Source organism: Podarcis filfolensis (genome assembly GCF_964270895.1).
Source record: "Podarcis filfolensis genome assembly, chromosome: 8".
Classification (NCBI taxonomy): Eukaryota; Metazoa; Chordata; class Lepidosauria; order Squamata; family Lacertidae; genus Podarcis; species Podarcis filfolensis.
Genome location: NC_139611.1, coordinates 66,282,220 through 66,299,544, shown reverse-complemented (window position 1 = coordinate 66,299,544; position 17,325 = coordinate 66,282,220). Strand labels below are relative to the sequence as shown.

General features: G+C 46.0%; 1 protein-coding gene across 3 annotated transcripts in view; it reads left to right on the top strand.

Moving 5' to 3' along the window:
• Positions 1-393: 393 nt before the first annotated feature.
• Positions 394-17,325, top strand: part of ASAP3 (ArfGAP with SH3 domain, ankyrin repeat and PH domain 3) — an 84,568-nt gene continuing 67,636 nt past the window's right edge. Inside the window, exons 1-2 of one of the 3 annotated variants that reach the window (XM_083626908.1) lie at positions 394-448; positions 590-792. Coding sequence is in view for 1 of the 3 variants with exons in the window: in XM_083626906.1 (XP_083483032.1) it covers positions 9,834-9,959 (126 nt within the window). In the remaining 2 variants the exon portion in view is untranslated. Of the gene's footprint in view, positions 449-589; positions 793-9,154; positions 9,960-17,325 lie in introns of those variants that run through there. The other 2 variants (XM_083626906.1, XR_014551353.1) reach the window with 2 other exon arrangements.

Sequence of the window (17,325 nt, the reverse complement as noted above, 5' to 3'; positions counted from 1 at the left end):
GCAGGGGCATACCTACAGCATTTTGTGGTCCTGTCTCTTTTTCTGCTCTTTTATCCATCTTGCGTTATGTCACACCCCACAGCAGCCATTTTGTGACTTGCACCCATGGCACTATTCCAAAATACCGTATGTGCCCACTGGCATTAAAAAGGTTGGCGATTCCTCACCTACAGGGCTCCCTCCAACTCTGCTATGCTTATATTTCTGTTCTTGCCGTTTTGAAGAGATTTATATCTGCAACTTGCTAGGAATCCTCTAATCGTGCCTGAAGATATATTAGCAGAGTTCCTTTTGAGCGGCTGAATTAAGAGGCTTCCTCAAGGGCAGGAGCTGCCCTTTGCTACAGAGTCTGGGCCAAGTGCCACAAGCAGGGGAAATTCCCCAAGAAACCCCACAGATAAGGCAGGGTCCATGCCTGTTAAGTGTTACGGCATTTTTCAGCAGCAATGCTTCTGAGGGAATGCTTCGTGCTAGCACTTTTGAGTTTACAGTGCTTAGATAGCATCAGCGTACGTGCTGTATTCAGGCAGTCCTGGCTTGCTGTACTATCAATTTAAGGATTCAAGAGTGAACTGAGCAACAAACTGAGTCATAATCAAACGTAATCTGCTGTGGAGAAAGTAGATAGTGATAGGTTTTTCTCCTGCTCTTGCAATGCTAGAACTCAGGGCCATCCAATGAAGCTGAATGTTGGAAGATTCAGGACAGATGAAAGGACTTCTTCACATGGAACTTGCACTCACAAGAGGCAGTGATGGCCACCTGCTTGGATGCCTTTAAAAGACATGACTGGTAAGGCTATAGTTGATAGCCAAAATGTTTTGTCATTGGCACTGCCAAAGGCAGCATCCCTCTGAATTCCAGTTGAAGGGAATTACAGGTGGGGAGAATGCTGTTGCACTCAGGTCATGCTTTTTGGCTTCCCATTGACACCTGGTGAGGATGCTGCACATAATGGATGAAAACAGGGACATCCTATTCCATCATATCATCGTTGTTGTTGTTATACCCCACCCATCTAACTAGGTTGCTCTAAGGCAGCCTTTCTCAACCTGTGGGTCCCCAGATGTTGAACTACAACTCCCATCATCCCTAGCTAGCAAGGACAGAGCTCAGGGATGATGGGAGTTGTAGTCCAACAACATCTGGGGACCCACAGGTTGAGAACCGCTGCTCGTAAGAAGTGGGACATTCCAGGATCAAATCAGAAACTGGGAATGTCCTTGGAAAATAGGAGTACTTGGAGGGCCTGCCAGCAGGCTTTGTCTTATGTCAGGGGTCAGCAAACGTTTTCAGCTGGGGGCTGGTCCACTGTCCCTCAGACCTTGTGGGGGCAGGACCATATTTTGGAAAAAAATAATGAACAAATTCCTATGCCCCACAAATAACCCAGAGAGGCATTTTAAATAAAAGGACACATTCTACTCATGTAAAAACACGCTGATTCCTGGACCGTCCGTGGGCTGGATTTAGAAGGCGATTGGGCCGGATCCAGCCCCCAGGCCTTAGTTTGCCTACCCATGTCTTATGTTCTTATTTATTTATGACATTAAGAGTCGTCAACAGGCTCATCACAGCTATCTGCCAATCACCCATTCCCACCACCCTTCTGAGTAATACCCCTCCCCACCTTCTCACTATATAGAAGGATCTGGCAACTTCTGTTTCAGTGTATCTGAAGAAGTGTGCATGCACACGAAAGCTCATACCAAGAACTAACTTAGTTGGTCTTTAAGGTGCTACTGGAAGGGAAAAAATTTTTTGTTTTGACTATGGCAGACCAACACGGCTACCTATCTGTAACTGTTCTTATAAGGTCAGATAGAGTTTGATCATATAGCATTTCCGGTGAACCAGAGGTGCTATGCAATGTGTGCCAGCACCATACTAGCATTGGACTAGATGAGCCATTGGCCTGATCTAGGTTCGTATGTCTTTATGTGTTTGTGGCACATAGCCCTCACATCTTTGTTAATAATAATAGTTTTATTTGACCCTGCCCATCTGACTGGGTTGCCCCAGGTACCCTGGACGGCTTTCACAGTAAGGCTTTCGATTGCAGAAATAATTTGCTTCACAAGGATCATGCCTGCTTCTTGTGGGGAAAGGAGACCACTCCAGATGTTGTTGAACTCCAGCTCCCATCATCTGTATCCAGCATGCCCAATGGCAGGGGACTGTGGGAGGCAGGGATGGTGGAGAAAATTGATTCAGTTTGCACGTTGCCTAATTTGTACCTCCTGAAACGATAAGTGACCTGAAAGACAACCATCCTTTGAAATTCAGAGTTCTCCTAGTTTGGTAGTGCAGTTCTCCAATCAAGGAATGTGTATAAAAATGAATGTACAATGGTAAAGTATGCATTAAAATGCATACATTAGTGAAAACAGCACACAAAAAATGTATTGCATTAGGGGAAACTGCTTGCAAATAGGTGTATATTAGGAATATGCACTAAAATGCCACCAGATTTTCGTGGAGATATTTAATAATAATAATAATAATTGCAAACTGATGTGGAAATGTGGATTACTGAAGAGAAACTGAAAGAACTTGAAACTCCCTAATGGGAGTCAAACTCCAACAAAATCTGGGATTCCCCATTCCTGTAATAGGCTGAGGAGTTTAAAGTCTCTCTAACCAGAGAGATGCAAATGACAGAGACAGGCTGGGAGGTCTCCCTGTTCTTTCCCCAGCTCCCTCTTTTCATTTGGAGGTTGTTGGGGTTCCTTCATCCACCCACCCAGGTGGTCTCATTTTTCCCTCTTGCCAGAAGAATGTGATGAATCTAGGGTTTTTGTGCAGCATTTTCTGTAAATCCAGACTGGCTGCCCCGTCGCCTTCCCAGAACTCAGGTTTCCCCTCATCTCTCCAAACAGGAATTTCCATCTGTAATAAATTAGCAGCGGAGGGTTTTTAGACCAAGGACTTTTGCTGGAAAGCAGCAGCAGTAACCAAGGGGAGGAACTTGCAAGCAGCATTCCCAGCAGCTGGGAGCAAGGGCACTGAGTAGAAAACTGCCTCTTTCCCCCATAATGCCCCCAGTTGTTGAGCTACGGAAAATGCTACCATCTCCTCCAAGTCTGGACCTCTCCTCTCAACCGTGCCCTGGTGATCCTCAGATGGATGCAAAAGCAAATGTTACGATCCACCAGCCACCTTTGCATAATTTTAGCAAACTGACTATAAAATGTGACAGTGCTGTATACACATCCAGCTACACAAGCCAGGGCACCACAGTGATGGGATGAGCCCCGACAGCTAGGGCTGGCACCTCGTCAACCCACCCCTGTAGTGCTTGAATGCCACTTTGTCTTTTTTTTAAAAAAATGGTTTTATTCAAAATTAAAACAAAACATATTATCCAAAAACATAACATCCTTCTCCCCCCCCCCATTTTCCTCCCCCCCAAAAAAAAACCCACCCACTCCCACCCCCCGACTTCCCTCAGTTCCAGTCTTTGGTTTCTCTGAGACTGCTGTTTTCTGCCTGTTACAGAGTTGTATAGATCCTCAAACTATTCAATAAAAAGTTTGTGAATGTTTATTCAAAACCTGCCAAGGAGTCCAGTTCACTTTGTTGCGTCTTCAAATACTTTGTAAAGGGTTCCCATTCATCTTTAAAGTCACAGTTATCCTTGTCCCGTAGCTTATATGTCAGTTTCGCCAGTTCTGCATAGTCCGTCAATTTTTCTTGCCATGATTCTTTAGTTGGGGTTTCTTCAGTCTTCCATCCTTGTGCTATTAGAACTCTCGAAGCCGTTGTCGCATATATGAAGATGTTTTTCAGCTTTTTTGGCAGGTCTTTCCCTACAATCCCTAACAGAAATGCTTCAGGTTTTTTAACAAATGTTAGATGGAACATTTTCTTCAATTCGTTGTATATCATTTCCCAAAATTGAATGCCACCTTGTCAACTGACCTCTAAGTATACTTAAATGCACCCTCATCAACTGTCCTCAAAGGTTACTTCCACATGACCTGTTCAATGAGCATCCGGTCTGATTTGTTTGCAGAGAGATCAGATGACCTTCGCCATTTAACGAGCATTTACCCTGATTTGTTGATGGGGAAGATGTTAGATGACGCTGCGTTATTTCACACTTCCCAGTGCATTTTTCTCGTGCTTTCCTTTTCGCAAAATGTCCAGTCTTCTGGGGAAGCGGGGTTGTTTAGCGAGAGCTCCCAACTCGGCTTTAATTGTGCAGCCTAGATTTGCTGGGATGCGACTGAATCCCACCCGAAAACAGTGACCATCAGGAAGTGCCCCAAGTACACTTGAATGTAGAGTACAGAGGGAGAAGGTCCCTGCCCTGAGGAGCCTACAGTCTAAAACTTGAGGATAAAGGAAAAGTGAGGGGTAGGCACACAGGGTTAAAAAGAAAAGCCGTAAGTTGCTGTTTCACCGGTTCAAGCTTAGCTACCTCATCCAGCCTGGGCTTCCTGATACTGTTGTAACAGTGTGGCATCATGCGTTGCAAAACCAGGAGAGCACAAGAAAGAACAGGGGGAAAGAGTGATAGGAAAGTTGGCAGGAAATCTGGGTTTAAGAGGGAACATAAGAGGAGAGAGATAGAAAGTTATCTTTCAAAACAGAAACCACAAGTAATGGCTATTAATCTTTCTGTATAAACATTAACATTTCCTCCTCCCCGTGCTGCCTTCAGCCTGCAAAGCATTTCTGGGAGCTGGAAGTGAGGCTCCATTCTGCATTTGTGCTTCCACAAAGTCTGTCTTCCCTCAGTTACTGTGGAGCGTCATACTCCTGCGTTCTTGCACAACTCTCTATCCTGCAATCATTTCCCCGAAAGGCCTGTGGGAGAGGGGTAGGGGGGAGAGGAGAGGAGAGGAGAATGCAGCAGCCAGCAGGTCCCAAAGTGATCTCGGCAGTGGGATCTCAGCTCACATACAGTAGGATCACCTTCCCAGCCCGAACCTCATATGATAGCGAAAGCCACTCTGGCAGTGGCAGTGAGCCCAGAATTCCTTGGAACTGCTGTGGAAGAAAAGCCCAGTCATCCTTGCTCAGGTTTTGTTATGTTTTGTTTAATCTTTAAAATCTGCATGATAGGCTCACTTGCATAGTGGTGGCAACAGACAGGACTCTGGGACAGAGGTTTGAGGACTCCACTCGGCAGAATGAGCAGAAGGAACACAGAAAAGAGCAGGAGCCAGATGTTTTGGACTACAACTTCCAGCAGCTCGGCTAAAGATGGGAGTTTTGACCCCAAACATCTGGAGGGCAGCAGATTGGACAAGGCTGAAAGTGCCACTGCAGTCAGGCTGGCAAGTACCAGGTTAGAGAGATGGATAATTAGTTTGACCTGGTATAAGGTAGCTTTCAGCATTCCTATATTGGATTGTTCAGCCCTCTTAAAGCTGATTGAATCCAATAGGATTGTTAAGCGCGTGCCCTTAATCCTTCTGGAATAATATTTAAGGCCACATTCCAAAGCAAGACTCATTTGGAAGTAGTCCAAGGGGAAGGGCTTCTGAGGAAACGTTATTACCCACTGTGAGGAACATTGTCAGTCCAAGTATGTGGCATACAGAGGAAGAAATAAATAACTAAAATGATGGGGAACAGACTAAAACTCTTTTTCTGTTGCACTCTCTCTTTTTTTTAAAAAAAATATTTATTGAAATTTTACAGACAAAAGAGAATTACAGAATAAGAAAATAAAAATAAAAATAACAAGAAAAAAGATGCAAAAATGCAAAGAAAAATACAAAATACATGAGGAAATAAAAAACAATTAAAAAACAAATCAATCTTTTCGTATCTTATATTTCAATTACTTGTTTCCTGACCTCCACTCTCTTATAAAAAGTCACTTCAATAACACAGACACAAGCCCAGTGAGAAAAGTCTTTAAATCACTTTACTAAGCAAACGGAACAAAAGCAATGTATAATTTGAGAAGAATTAAGTAGAGAGGTTTTGTCTTTCTTAGTTCAGGCCTTGAACATAGCAGGGTAACACTCAACCAAACATACAGAAAAAAGTTCCCTCAGAACTATACGGCCAATCAGAACACATGTCATCTAAGTTAAGATTGTGCCACTCGCTTGGTTGCTAAGCAAACCTAACCTGTCCCCCTCTTCTTAGTTGACTTTAACACTAACATGATTAATCCTTAAGTTGCATGCTGAATGACCTCTCTGCTGCTGTACTTCCATCATCCTCACTGTGTGTGAGAGTGAGAGTGAGAGTGAGAGTGAGAGTGAGAGTGAGAGAGAGAGATTGTAGAGTGGGCAAATATGAATGGGGCAAGATGTTCCTTCAAGTAAATCAGTCCCAAGCTGTTGAGGGCTTTATATACCAATAGTAACACCTCGTTTTCTGGTCCATAAACAGCTGCATAACAGGCAGAAACTGAACAGCTGGAGATTTTCCTGGTGCAAGATAACATGGTTGGGAGAGCTTTCCCTGGTGAACTTCTGCCTCTTACCCAGCTGTCAGAGGCATAAAGAGCAGGGGCAGTGAATCCCTGGCAGACTTAAGGCGACTATATTTCTGTCTCTCCTTGAGAGTCATTTATTTGGGTCCATGCCAGAGTCATCCTGTCTTATTGATTGGCTGGGCAGGGAGACCTTGAGAAGGCACTCCGTCATCCACATAGTACTTTTGGCAAAAACAAAACAAAAACCCAGGGCATGTCTGGGGATTTGCCCTTGTAGAGAAAGCTCTTGGGTGCAAGATGCAAATGTGGGGAGAGACGGCCCTCCTGGGTTAGTGTGAGAAAGGAACAAGGGAGAAAGAGATCCTGGTCGCAGCCTCCTGACCTTTGGCTCTCTCGCACAAGCTGCAATGGCTAAAGAGGCCAAACTGCCTTTTCCACTTTAGAAGAGCCTTTTAAAGGAGGGAGGACAACAAAGCCAGGTTAATGACTGAGAGACCACGCCCAGGCTTGTTTTGCCCACAGGAAACAATGTCCTGTACAGAGTGATTACACTCCCTTTGGTTCAAGGAGACAAAACAGTCCTAGATAATCTGGAGGCTTGCAGGAATCGACTGTGAGTGGCATGCCATCAACACTGGCACTGATACAAGTCTGGCAGCATCATGTTCCTGGTTGGCATCCTGTGGTCCTTTTAGTTGTAGCCGGAAGCAGAGGCTGGCTGATACTGAGTCTACAGATGCAATATGTGGGGTGGGGTGGGGGCACCAAATCAACTTCACCATACATTGTCCTCAGAGTATCTGCACCTGGTAGAAAGAACTCTGTGCATCTAAATACTCTTATGCATGCTTACTCAAAAGTAAGTCCCCTGGAACTTTATTGTCTGGAGCATAGTATGGGAGATTTGCTAGACTACAGGTCCCATCATCCCTGAGCATTGGCCATGATGGCTGGGGCTGATGGGAGTTGTAGTTCAAAACATCTGGAAGGCACAAGGCTGAGGGATTCTGGGCTACAAATACGTGATGGCATTGTTTTCAATTGCTGCAGTTTGTATTGTTACTGTTTTGCTCTAGGTTTTTATTTATCTGAGGTATTTCTGAACTGCCCTTCACTAAAAGATTCCAGGACCACCAGTGTGCAAATGGTGGCAGCTGTAAGCTGGGAATGTTTTTGACACTGAAAGGCAGTGTTCTAAATGGATTGCACGAGTTCCCCATCTGTTTCTGGGCTCAAGTCAAGGAGCTCACATTAGTTTAAAGCCACAAACTTCTCAGGCTCCCAGCACCTGAAAGATTGCCTCCTTCCCTACAGAACTTCTCAGGAGTTAAGATTGGCAGAAGAGGATGTATTGTTTGTTATACCACTCTCAGAAGCTGTTGGCCTGGGAGAGGGCCTTCTCAGTGGCAGCCCCAGAATTGTGGAACTCCCTCCCCACTGAGGTGTGTTAGAGATCTTCATTATACAGCTTGGGGCAAAGGCTAAAGAAACACCTCTTTTGGCACTTGAGGTGGGCACTTGAAATGGGCACCCACCCATTTTTAGGACCCAACAGTTGTTTCCAACTGTTTTCAGCATAGTGTTTTAGCTGCTGTAACCTGCTCTGGGGCATTAGTGTGGGTACTTAATTAATTAATTAATTAATTAATTAATTAGTAAAAATAATAACAGAATGAATGGAAAACTTGTTCTTTTGTATTTGCTACTGTGGTAATGGAGGCTGCAATGCTATGTTCACTGTCCTGAAACAGGGCCCCTTTGAACTGAGAGGGGAGGGCTTTACTCTCATGTTTGTTCAGGCTCTTAACCTACAGGCAGGTAGGTACAGTTATCCATGAAGGTTGACAACTATGTATGTTTTCTCCAATATAAATGTGCCTGCGCTCAGTTGAGCTTCTTCCCAGTTAAGCATGCACAGGGTTCCTATGGCCTGCACCTATATATATTTTGTACATTATAGACATAGCAAACTGATTCACACAGCATTTGGTGGTATCAGCAGGCTGGAAGGAAATTGGGAGATGATATTAATCTTTCTCTTTTACACTGTTTAAATATATTAACATATATATATTTGGACTTGTTTGTGAAGAAGAGGACAGGTGTGGAGAGTACAGACACTGCCTAAAGCCGCACTTGCCAAATTGGTGCCCTACAGCTGCTTTGGACTACAACTCCCATCAGCACATGCTGGCTGAGGCTGATGGGAGTTGTAGTCCAAAGAAGCTGGAAGGCACCAGGTGGCCAAAGTCTGGCCTAGAGTGTTCAGCAACGGGCAGTGAGATAAGTAAAAGTTTAAAAGAAGACAAGAGCTTTGCAGTGCTGGAATAAGCCACACCTCTTAAGTGTATGTGTTTCTCCTTCCCTATGAAGGCATCCAGATTTCAAAAGCTGTAAATATTCTGTACGGGAGACCTGGCTTTACGTACCTGTGTGCGGCACTATCCCTTTTAAAGCACATTCAAAGCGCATGCCGCGCCTTCAAAGAATTCTGGGCACTGTAGTTTGTTAAAGGTTGCGGGGGAATGGGAACTCTGCGAGGGGTAAACTGTGCATAAAATGGGGCGCCTTTTCCTGAGCAGAATCGCGCGGCAAAACTTCAACATATTCCTTCTGGCTCTTTGAAACGCTGAGCAGCTCTGAGAGCGTATGTAAAACCGGCAGTTAAAAAACAAAACTAAACTGGAGAGCAACCAAAACAACAGCAAAAAACGCTCCAGCCCTGAGCTCTCTTGGATAGTAAAGCCCCGATCGCTAGGGCTGCAACTGCAGGAAGGCTGCGCCTTTGCAAACTGACTCGGGAGTAAGCCCCATTAAACTCGACGGAGACTTACGTGCGCGTACAAAACATGCTGGATCAGGCGCACCGCCTTAGCTCTGCGTTGATAGGCTGCTCGTTTTTCCAGAGAGGAGGATCTCCGCGGCTTGGGGAGAAAGGGAACAAGGGCAACTGGGTGCACTTTGTCTTTAACAGGCTCCGGGCCAAAAATCCGCGCTTGCAGGCTCTCAGGCAGCGGCGGCGTAACAATATCCCCACGTGACTGCCATGAAAGCCTCTGTTCCAACCAGCCAGGCACCGAGGGAGGGAAAGAAACTTACAAGAGGTCGGAGAACAGGCGCCGCTCGTCATTTACGCACTAGAGAGAGAAGCCAAACCTCGGGGATGTGATACGAAATTGACCAGAAAGGGCTGGAAAAGACGGATTTGGCCACGCTTCTGCCCTCCCCTCTTTTCTCTCCACTTCTCCGCGGTTTCGCTTCGCTCTCCTGTCACTCTTAACTTCTTCCTCCTTCCTTCGAAGGCTCCCTTTCCCTCGCCGCCTCTTGCTTACTTTTGGATGACTTTCTCCCCCACAACCCCATCTCCCTCCCTTCTTCTCCCCGGCTGCAACTGCGCCCCGATCTCCAAGGTAACGCCTCTCGCAGCAACATGCCGGAGCAGATCAGCGTCTCCGAGTTCGTGGCCGTGACTTCGGAGGATCTCAGCTCGCCGGCGGCTTCCAGCTTCGCCTCCAAATTGCAGAAGTGCCGGGGGGCCGTGGTGGCGCTGGAAGAGGTGAGAGGGGCGCCGGAGGAAGTGGGGCTTGTATGGGGGACGACGAGGAGGAAAGGCTCTTTCGTTGGGGGAAAAGGCTGGAGAACCGACACCCCCCAACTAAAAAAAATAAATCGCGCCTTTCTTGCGCGTAAAAGTGGGCGCGGTTGTCTCCTCGGCGCTGCGCGCACCTGAGCCTTAACGTATTTACTAAGAAACAAGCCGCCCTAGTGCTCAGTGGGGCTTGCTTGCAGGTGATGATGCAGAAGGCAGAAACAGGTTTAGTTCCGCGTTCCTAGCTCTCTCCACTTTCTCTAAATTTTATGGCTTCCTTCAGTTTGGGAAGGGCCCAAACTCGGCGGGGGAGCGTCAGTCTTTGTGCGCAGAGGGTCCCAGGGTCCATCAGGCTCCAGGTCGGATCAGAAATGCCCTTCGCCAGAAACTAAGAGTGCTGCTACCTGGCATTGTAGACCACATCGAGCTAAGTGGCTCCAACGTCTGCTCTGCTCTGTCCTCCAAGAGAAGGGGGGTGGCCATGGGGACTGCTGCTGCCTGCCCTTCAGCAACTGTCATCTGAGGCAACCACCCACCTTCCTCTTATGGTAGGGGGCCAGTCCTGAAATGAATAGTACTGTAATTTTTCTGCCTGAAAGTTCTTGAGTTCTGAGGCAGGCACTCACAAAGTGTGGCACAGGGAACATCTGTAGAGCCAAGACTGCCCCTGATCTGCGCCAACCTGAGGGACACCTGATGCAGCCCAAATACAGCCCCAGATAAATGTGGGTGCAAGGCTAATGTTCCATTAGGGGTTTTTAAAACCCCAAATAAGCATATGGTTAGGAGGGGTGCAGGAGCAGATTCTGTGCCAGCCCCCTCCCTGCAGGAACAGGAGGAGGTCAACCCTGCAGGCTGCTTCTTCACAAGTGCTGTTCCTGTTGATAGAGCATGAGACTCTTAATCTCAAGGTCACGAGTTTGAGCCCCATGTTGGGCAAAAGATTCCTGCCTTGCAGGGGGTTGGGTTGGGCTAGATGAGCCTTGTGGTCCCTTTTTAAAGCACTTGCAGAAGAGCACCCTGCAGCCTGCAGGATTGAATCTGCCACTCACCAAGCAGGTGAGTGGAGGAGGATTAAATTCTGAATCCCCGTGGAGAGCAGCGTTCAGCAGTGGCATAGCGTGGGGGGTGCAGGGGGGGCCGGCCGCACCGGGCGCAACATCTGGGGGCTAGGGTTAGGGGGCGCAAATCCACGGGTTAGGGGGCGCAAATCCACGGGTTAGGGGGAAAAATTACTTGCCTTGCCCCGGGTGCTGACAACCCACGCTACGCCACTGGCGTTCAGGGAAGCAGACGCCTTGCAGCCTTCTCACCTCATGCCCTGCCCCCTGACAGTCCCAGTTCACTCTGGATGACTCAGTCTGGCCACGGCTGTCTTGATTTGGCCCAAGCTGAGATCCCCACAAGTAGGTTTGGTTTTGATTGGGCTTTGTCCAAATCAGGCCCACTTGCCCTACTTAGTATTTGACAGATTCAGAATCCATATTTATCCTCCTTGTAATTATCACTCCCAGCCATGCAAGTTCTTCTTCTGTTCATAATGTAAGACAAGATTCTGTGAGTGCACGGTCAGCATTCAGGAGGCTACTCTGCCCAAGCCAACCTGCTTTGTAGGTGCTCAGGCTACGTAGCCCTGTACTTTTTCTTGTTTGCTGTGACCCCACTAAACAAACTTTTGTTTGTTGAGCCTCTTCTCCACTTGGATCAATACTCCATCTGCATTTGACATGATATCATAGTTGTTCTCCATCCAGATGTCTCTCTGTGTGTTTGTTCTGGGAGGGGGACTGTGAGATTTCCAAGTGACTCTTTACCAGGATGCTAAGATGCAAACATTTAGAATGGTTACTTCACCTGTTTCAATATTGTGAACCAGGAGAGAATTCCTGGGAATGGGGACAAGAGATGAGTACCATTTTCTGAAGGCTTATCATTAAGGCAACTACGTATCCTGTTTTACAGAAGACAGTTTTTTGTTTGAAGGCACCCTCCATTGGAAGGGCTGTCAAGTCCCAGTCTAGCTAAAACATAGGAGAATAAGAGGAGCCTGGCTGCTGGATCAGACTGGTGAAACATCTAGTTCAGCATCCTTACAATGGCCAACCAGACTCCCTAGATTAGGGGTCAGCAAACTTTTTCACTGTCCCTCAGACCTTGTGGGGGGGCCCAGACTATATTTTGAGGGGGGGAAATGAACGTATTCCTATGCCCCACAAATAACCCAGAGATGCATTTTAAGTAAAAGGACACATTCTACTCATGTAAAAACACACTGATTCTCAGACCGTCCGCAGGCCGGATTTAGAAGGTGATTGGGCTGAATCTGGCCCCCGGGCCTTAGTTTGCCTACCCATGCCCTAGATTTTCCAGCAAATGGTATCCAGAGGCATACCACATTTGACGGTGGTCAAACATAGCCATTGTGGCTATTATCAGATAACTATAGAAATGCCCTGTTATCCGTGTGAGATAAGTAGATTTCTGATAGTTGTTATTGTTTAGTCGTTTAGTCGTGTCCGACTCTTTGTGACCCCATGGACCAGAGCATGCCAGGCACTCCTGTCTTTTTCTGATGGTAGCCTAAGGTTATTTCTGCAGCCCTCAGACTCTGAGTGTTTGACACATGCCAGTAAAAAGTTCCTCTGATCCATTCTAGGTTCTTTGCAGAGATGAATGTTGAGGTAGGCCAGAAAGAGGAAGAATCAGTTTTGGAATAGGCTAGTAACCCCAACATATGTTTTATATTTGCAGTCTAAAAGCAGGAAATTCAAAAAGTGGGTTGTCATATTCAGACTATATCAATTTAAAATCGAAGGGCAAGTTAGTGGCTAACCTAAATCCATTAAATTCAGCGGGACTCCTCTGAATTTGACTTATCTGGATACAGCCCAGTATGCTTTAGTCTAGTTTTTTTTAAACACACACTCATACACAGAAGTCTTTCTAAAGAACATGGTTAGAGGCCGTTTCCACAAACGATGCTTTTCTTACAATGTTGGAAGTGAAACATCCTTCAGCCAGAATTGATGCCTTCCACACTGAGTAATGCACTCTTTATTAAAAATGATATTTCTTAATCTCGCTTGTTAAAGAATGCTTTGATTTCTGTCCCCACACCCCTTCCAAGAAACCACAAGGAGTGTAATCTTGGATGATAATGTGAATTATCTTTTTGTCAAAATTGCTGCCTTCCACACTGAGTAATGCACTCTGGATTAAAAGGCAGATTTGTTCATTTGTCTTGTAAAAGTGCTTTGATTTCCAAACCCTGAGAACTGCAGTCTTGGGTAACGATGAGAATTCCGTTGCAATTCCTCAATCTGACTTTACAGATACCTGCTCACTTTCTGAATTCTTTACAATCCCCGAGGCAGCTCTGAGAACCCTACATAATGGAGACATTGCAGTGCTGAACTTGGGCTGGAGACCTCCTCTGTTCCAAAAGCCTCTTCCGTTATATTGCTGTGCTATACAGTGCCTTTTCTAGTGCAGCACCATGAAAAGTATCTGATGAGTTCTGGGAAATGGGAAAGTTTGCATGCATGCACTTTGGTCCAAATGAAACAAAAAATTGCTTAGACTTTCTTGGTCTCTTTGGCTGTGTTCTTAATTTTCTTTCAAAATTGCTTGTTCATGTGGCCAATCTTGCATCTGCATAGTTCTCCCTGAGTGTCCCCCAGAGATGGAGTCAAGCTGACTCATGTATGTGATGACTCCCCACCCCTAACCGTAGGAATCATCTATATTTGGGGGTTGGGAAGCCGTGGTCTTCCAGATGTTGTTGAACTCCAACTCCCATCAGCCCCAGCCAGCATTGGCAATGGTCAGTGATGGGAGCTGTAGTCCAGCCACATCTAGGGAAGGTGTCACATTACCCACCCTGTATATAATTTTATAAATGTAGATCCTGCCTTGTTGCTAAGTCAGAGGCAGTAATGCTTCTGAATTCCAGCTTCTGAATTGCAGGGGAAAGTGCTCTTGTGTTTGGGTCTTTTCACAGACACCTGCTTGGCCCCTTGGAGAATAGGATGCTGGACTAGTTGGGTCATTAGCCTGATCCAACAGGCTCCTCTTATGTTCAAGGAGTGTGCTTGAAATGGATCTTGGATCTGTCTCCAGTTTGAAATAGTTGTTGCTTTATGACTGGAAATAGCATCATGGGCTAATTTTTGGGGTCAGCAGGAAGCAGAATATAAAGGATATTAGTAATATAAACAACGTTAGCAATGCAAAATAATAATCATCATGCTGTTGGGTTGTGTGCCTTTGAGGATCATTTTCTACCTGGCATATCTGATTCATGCACATTGGATCCCTACACCTCACCCGTGATCTGCTTCTTTGTTGCCTCTTATCAAATGCCAAGCTACACAGCTGGTGGTCAAAGGGCACCTGCATGTTGTCCTGGCTTATGTGTATGTTTCCACACTCCAGTAACTGTCAGACTCATATATATGCCTATAAGGCTCTCGAAGCATTTTTCAAAATGAGCAGAAATCTATTTGTATTTATTTTTAATAAGACATTTCTGTACTGCCCTACACCCAATTGGTCATGGAAAGTTTACAAAGAAATAAGGTAATATAGAAACTGATTAGAATACATAATGAACAAAAACCATTCTCCTAAATTCTGTAAATAGCATAGTTTAAAAACACCTTTAAAATGACACAATCCCATCATCTGATAAAAGCTCAGTGAAATAGGTGGGCTTTTAATTTGGTGCCTGAAATAATACAAAGTTGCTGTGTGGCACACATCATTGGGGAAGCCATTTCAACACCAAAAAGGGGCTCCCATGGATCCTTGCAATATGCACCTCAGTCAACACAGAAATCACCAGGAGAGTCTCTTCCACTGATCTTACGACAGGGTCAGGTTGATAGGAGAGAAGGCCTTATCTAAGATACTTGGGCCCTCGGCCAATTCAGGGCTTTAAATGGTAACATAAGAGACTGCATGAGATGGACGACTGGCTGCCTGGGACTGGCGTGAGGTAGAGTCCATCATCATCATCAGGATAGCTTGACCACATCTGCCCATGCACTGGTACCCTCATGGCTGGATTACTGCAATGCCCTCTGTGTGTGTGTACCTTGGGGGTTGGCCTGGAAGCTGAAGCTGGTGCAGAACATGGCGGCTAGGTTGCTTGTGGGGGCAAGCTATGGGCAGCATATACACATTGTTTTCAGGATTTGCACTGGCTGCCGATCTGCTATGGGGCAAATTCAAGGTGTTGTTACTAACATATAAGGTTCTGTTCAGCTCAGGACCAGGTTACAGGCCCCCTTATCCCTTACACACCCAGTAAATCCTTGCGGTTTCTCCTGCAAGTTCCACAGATATCAAAAGCTTGTCCTGCAGTAACTGAGAGCAAGGCTTTTAGTGTGGCTGCTCCTGTTTTGTGGAATTGCAATCCAGCTGAGATATGACAGCTTCCCATTATCTGCATTTTGTTGAAAAAAAATGAGGACATTTTTGGTTCAACAGGCTTTTCCAGCTGTTTTAGTTTTTCTTTAAATGTATCAGTTGCTTGGGGTGTTTCTCACTGGGTTTTTTGCTGCTTTTATTGTATATCGCATTGAAACAATTGTGTAGAAGGTGATTAATAAAGTGATCATTATGGCAATAATAATGTCTCTGAAGCTCAACATCAAAAAAAGATCATGGCCACTGGGCCCATCACATCCTGGCAAATAGAAGGGGAAGAAATGGAGGCAATGAGAGATTTTACTTTCTTGGGCTCCATGATCACTGCAGATGGTGACAGCAGCCATGAAATGAAAAGACGCCTGCTTCTTGGGAGAAAAGCAATGACAAACCTAGACAGCATCTTAAAAAGTAGAGACATCACCTTGCCAACAAAGGTCCGTATAGTAAAAGCTATGGTTTTCCCAGTAGTGATGTATGGAAGAGAGCTGGACCATAAAGAAGGCTGATCGCCGAAGAATTGATGCTTTTGAATTATGGTGCTGGAGGAGACTCTTGAGAGTCCCATGGACTGCAAGAAGAACAAACCTATCCATTCTGAAGGAAATCAGCCCTGAGTGCTCACTGGAAGGACAGATCCTGAAGCTGAGGCTCCAATACTTTGGCCACCTCATGAGAAGAGAAGACTCCCTGGAAAAGACCCTGATGTTGGGAAAGATGGAGGGCACAAGGAGAAGGGGGCGACAGAGGACGAGATGGTTGGACAGTGTTCTCGAAGCTACCAGCATGAGTTTGACCAAACTGCGGGAGGCAGTGGAAGACAGGAGTGCCTGGCGTGCTCTGGTCCATGGGGTCACAAAGAGTCGGACACGACTAAACAACAACAATGTCTAGGGCCACAGACTTTCCATCCTTGTTCGAAAGCATTCTATGGATGACTTCTGCATGCTTCAATTTCTCCTACTTGGATTGTGCGGTTGGATGAATCTTAGTTGGTTTGGATTTTGTTACTTTTCCCTGTGTCTTTTCAGTAAGCTGTATTGAATATTGGTGGGAAATAGTTGGGCGTGTGGTCTAAACCACTGAGCCTCTTGGGCTTGCCGATCAGAAGGTTGACAGTTTGAATCCCCGTGATGGGGTGAGCTCCCGTTGCTCAGTCCCAGCTCCTGCCAACCTAACAGTTCGAAAGCACGCCAAAAAGTGCAAGTAGATAAATAGGTACTGCTCCGGCAGGAAGGTAAATGGCATTTCCATGCGCTGCTCTGGTTTTCAGTGTTCCGTTGCACCAGAAGCAGCTTAGTCATGCTGGCCACATGACCCGGAAAAACTGTCTGCAGACAAACGCCGGCTCCCTTGGCCTGTAAAGCGAGATGAGCGCCGCAACCCCAGAGTTGTCTGCAACTGGACTTAACTGTCAGGGGTCCTTTACCTTTCCCTTTATACTTGTTTTGAAGAGAAGGGGCTTTGTGGGGCAGACCAACTTGATCAATAAACCCTTCAAATACATTTGTGGCCTGAACTCTGTGAGGTTCAGAAAAATCTGGAGGTGAAACTTTAAAAGTGCTTCTCTCTTCATTGTATTTTTATTTTGCTACATGGGGCTGATCTTCTTCCTCATTTTATCCTTGCAGCAACCTTGCAAGATAGGCTGTGACCGTGAGGCAGGAGAGTGATGACTCAAGGTCCTATAATTACAGGGTTCCTTCCAACTCTACAATTCTGAGGGTCATCTGGACCAACCCCCTGCAATGCAGGAATATGCAGTTGTCCCATATGGGGATCAAACCTGCAAACTTGGCATTATCAGCAGCATGCTCTAACTGGCTGAGTGGGGATTTGAACCCGCCCGTCCCGTCTGCCGCCTTCTGACCAGGATGCCACTGGGCACAACCTTTCCTGTTGA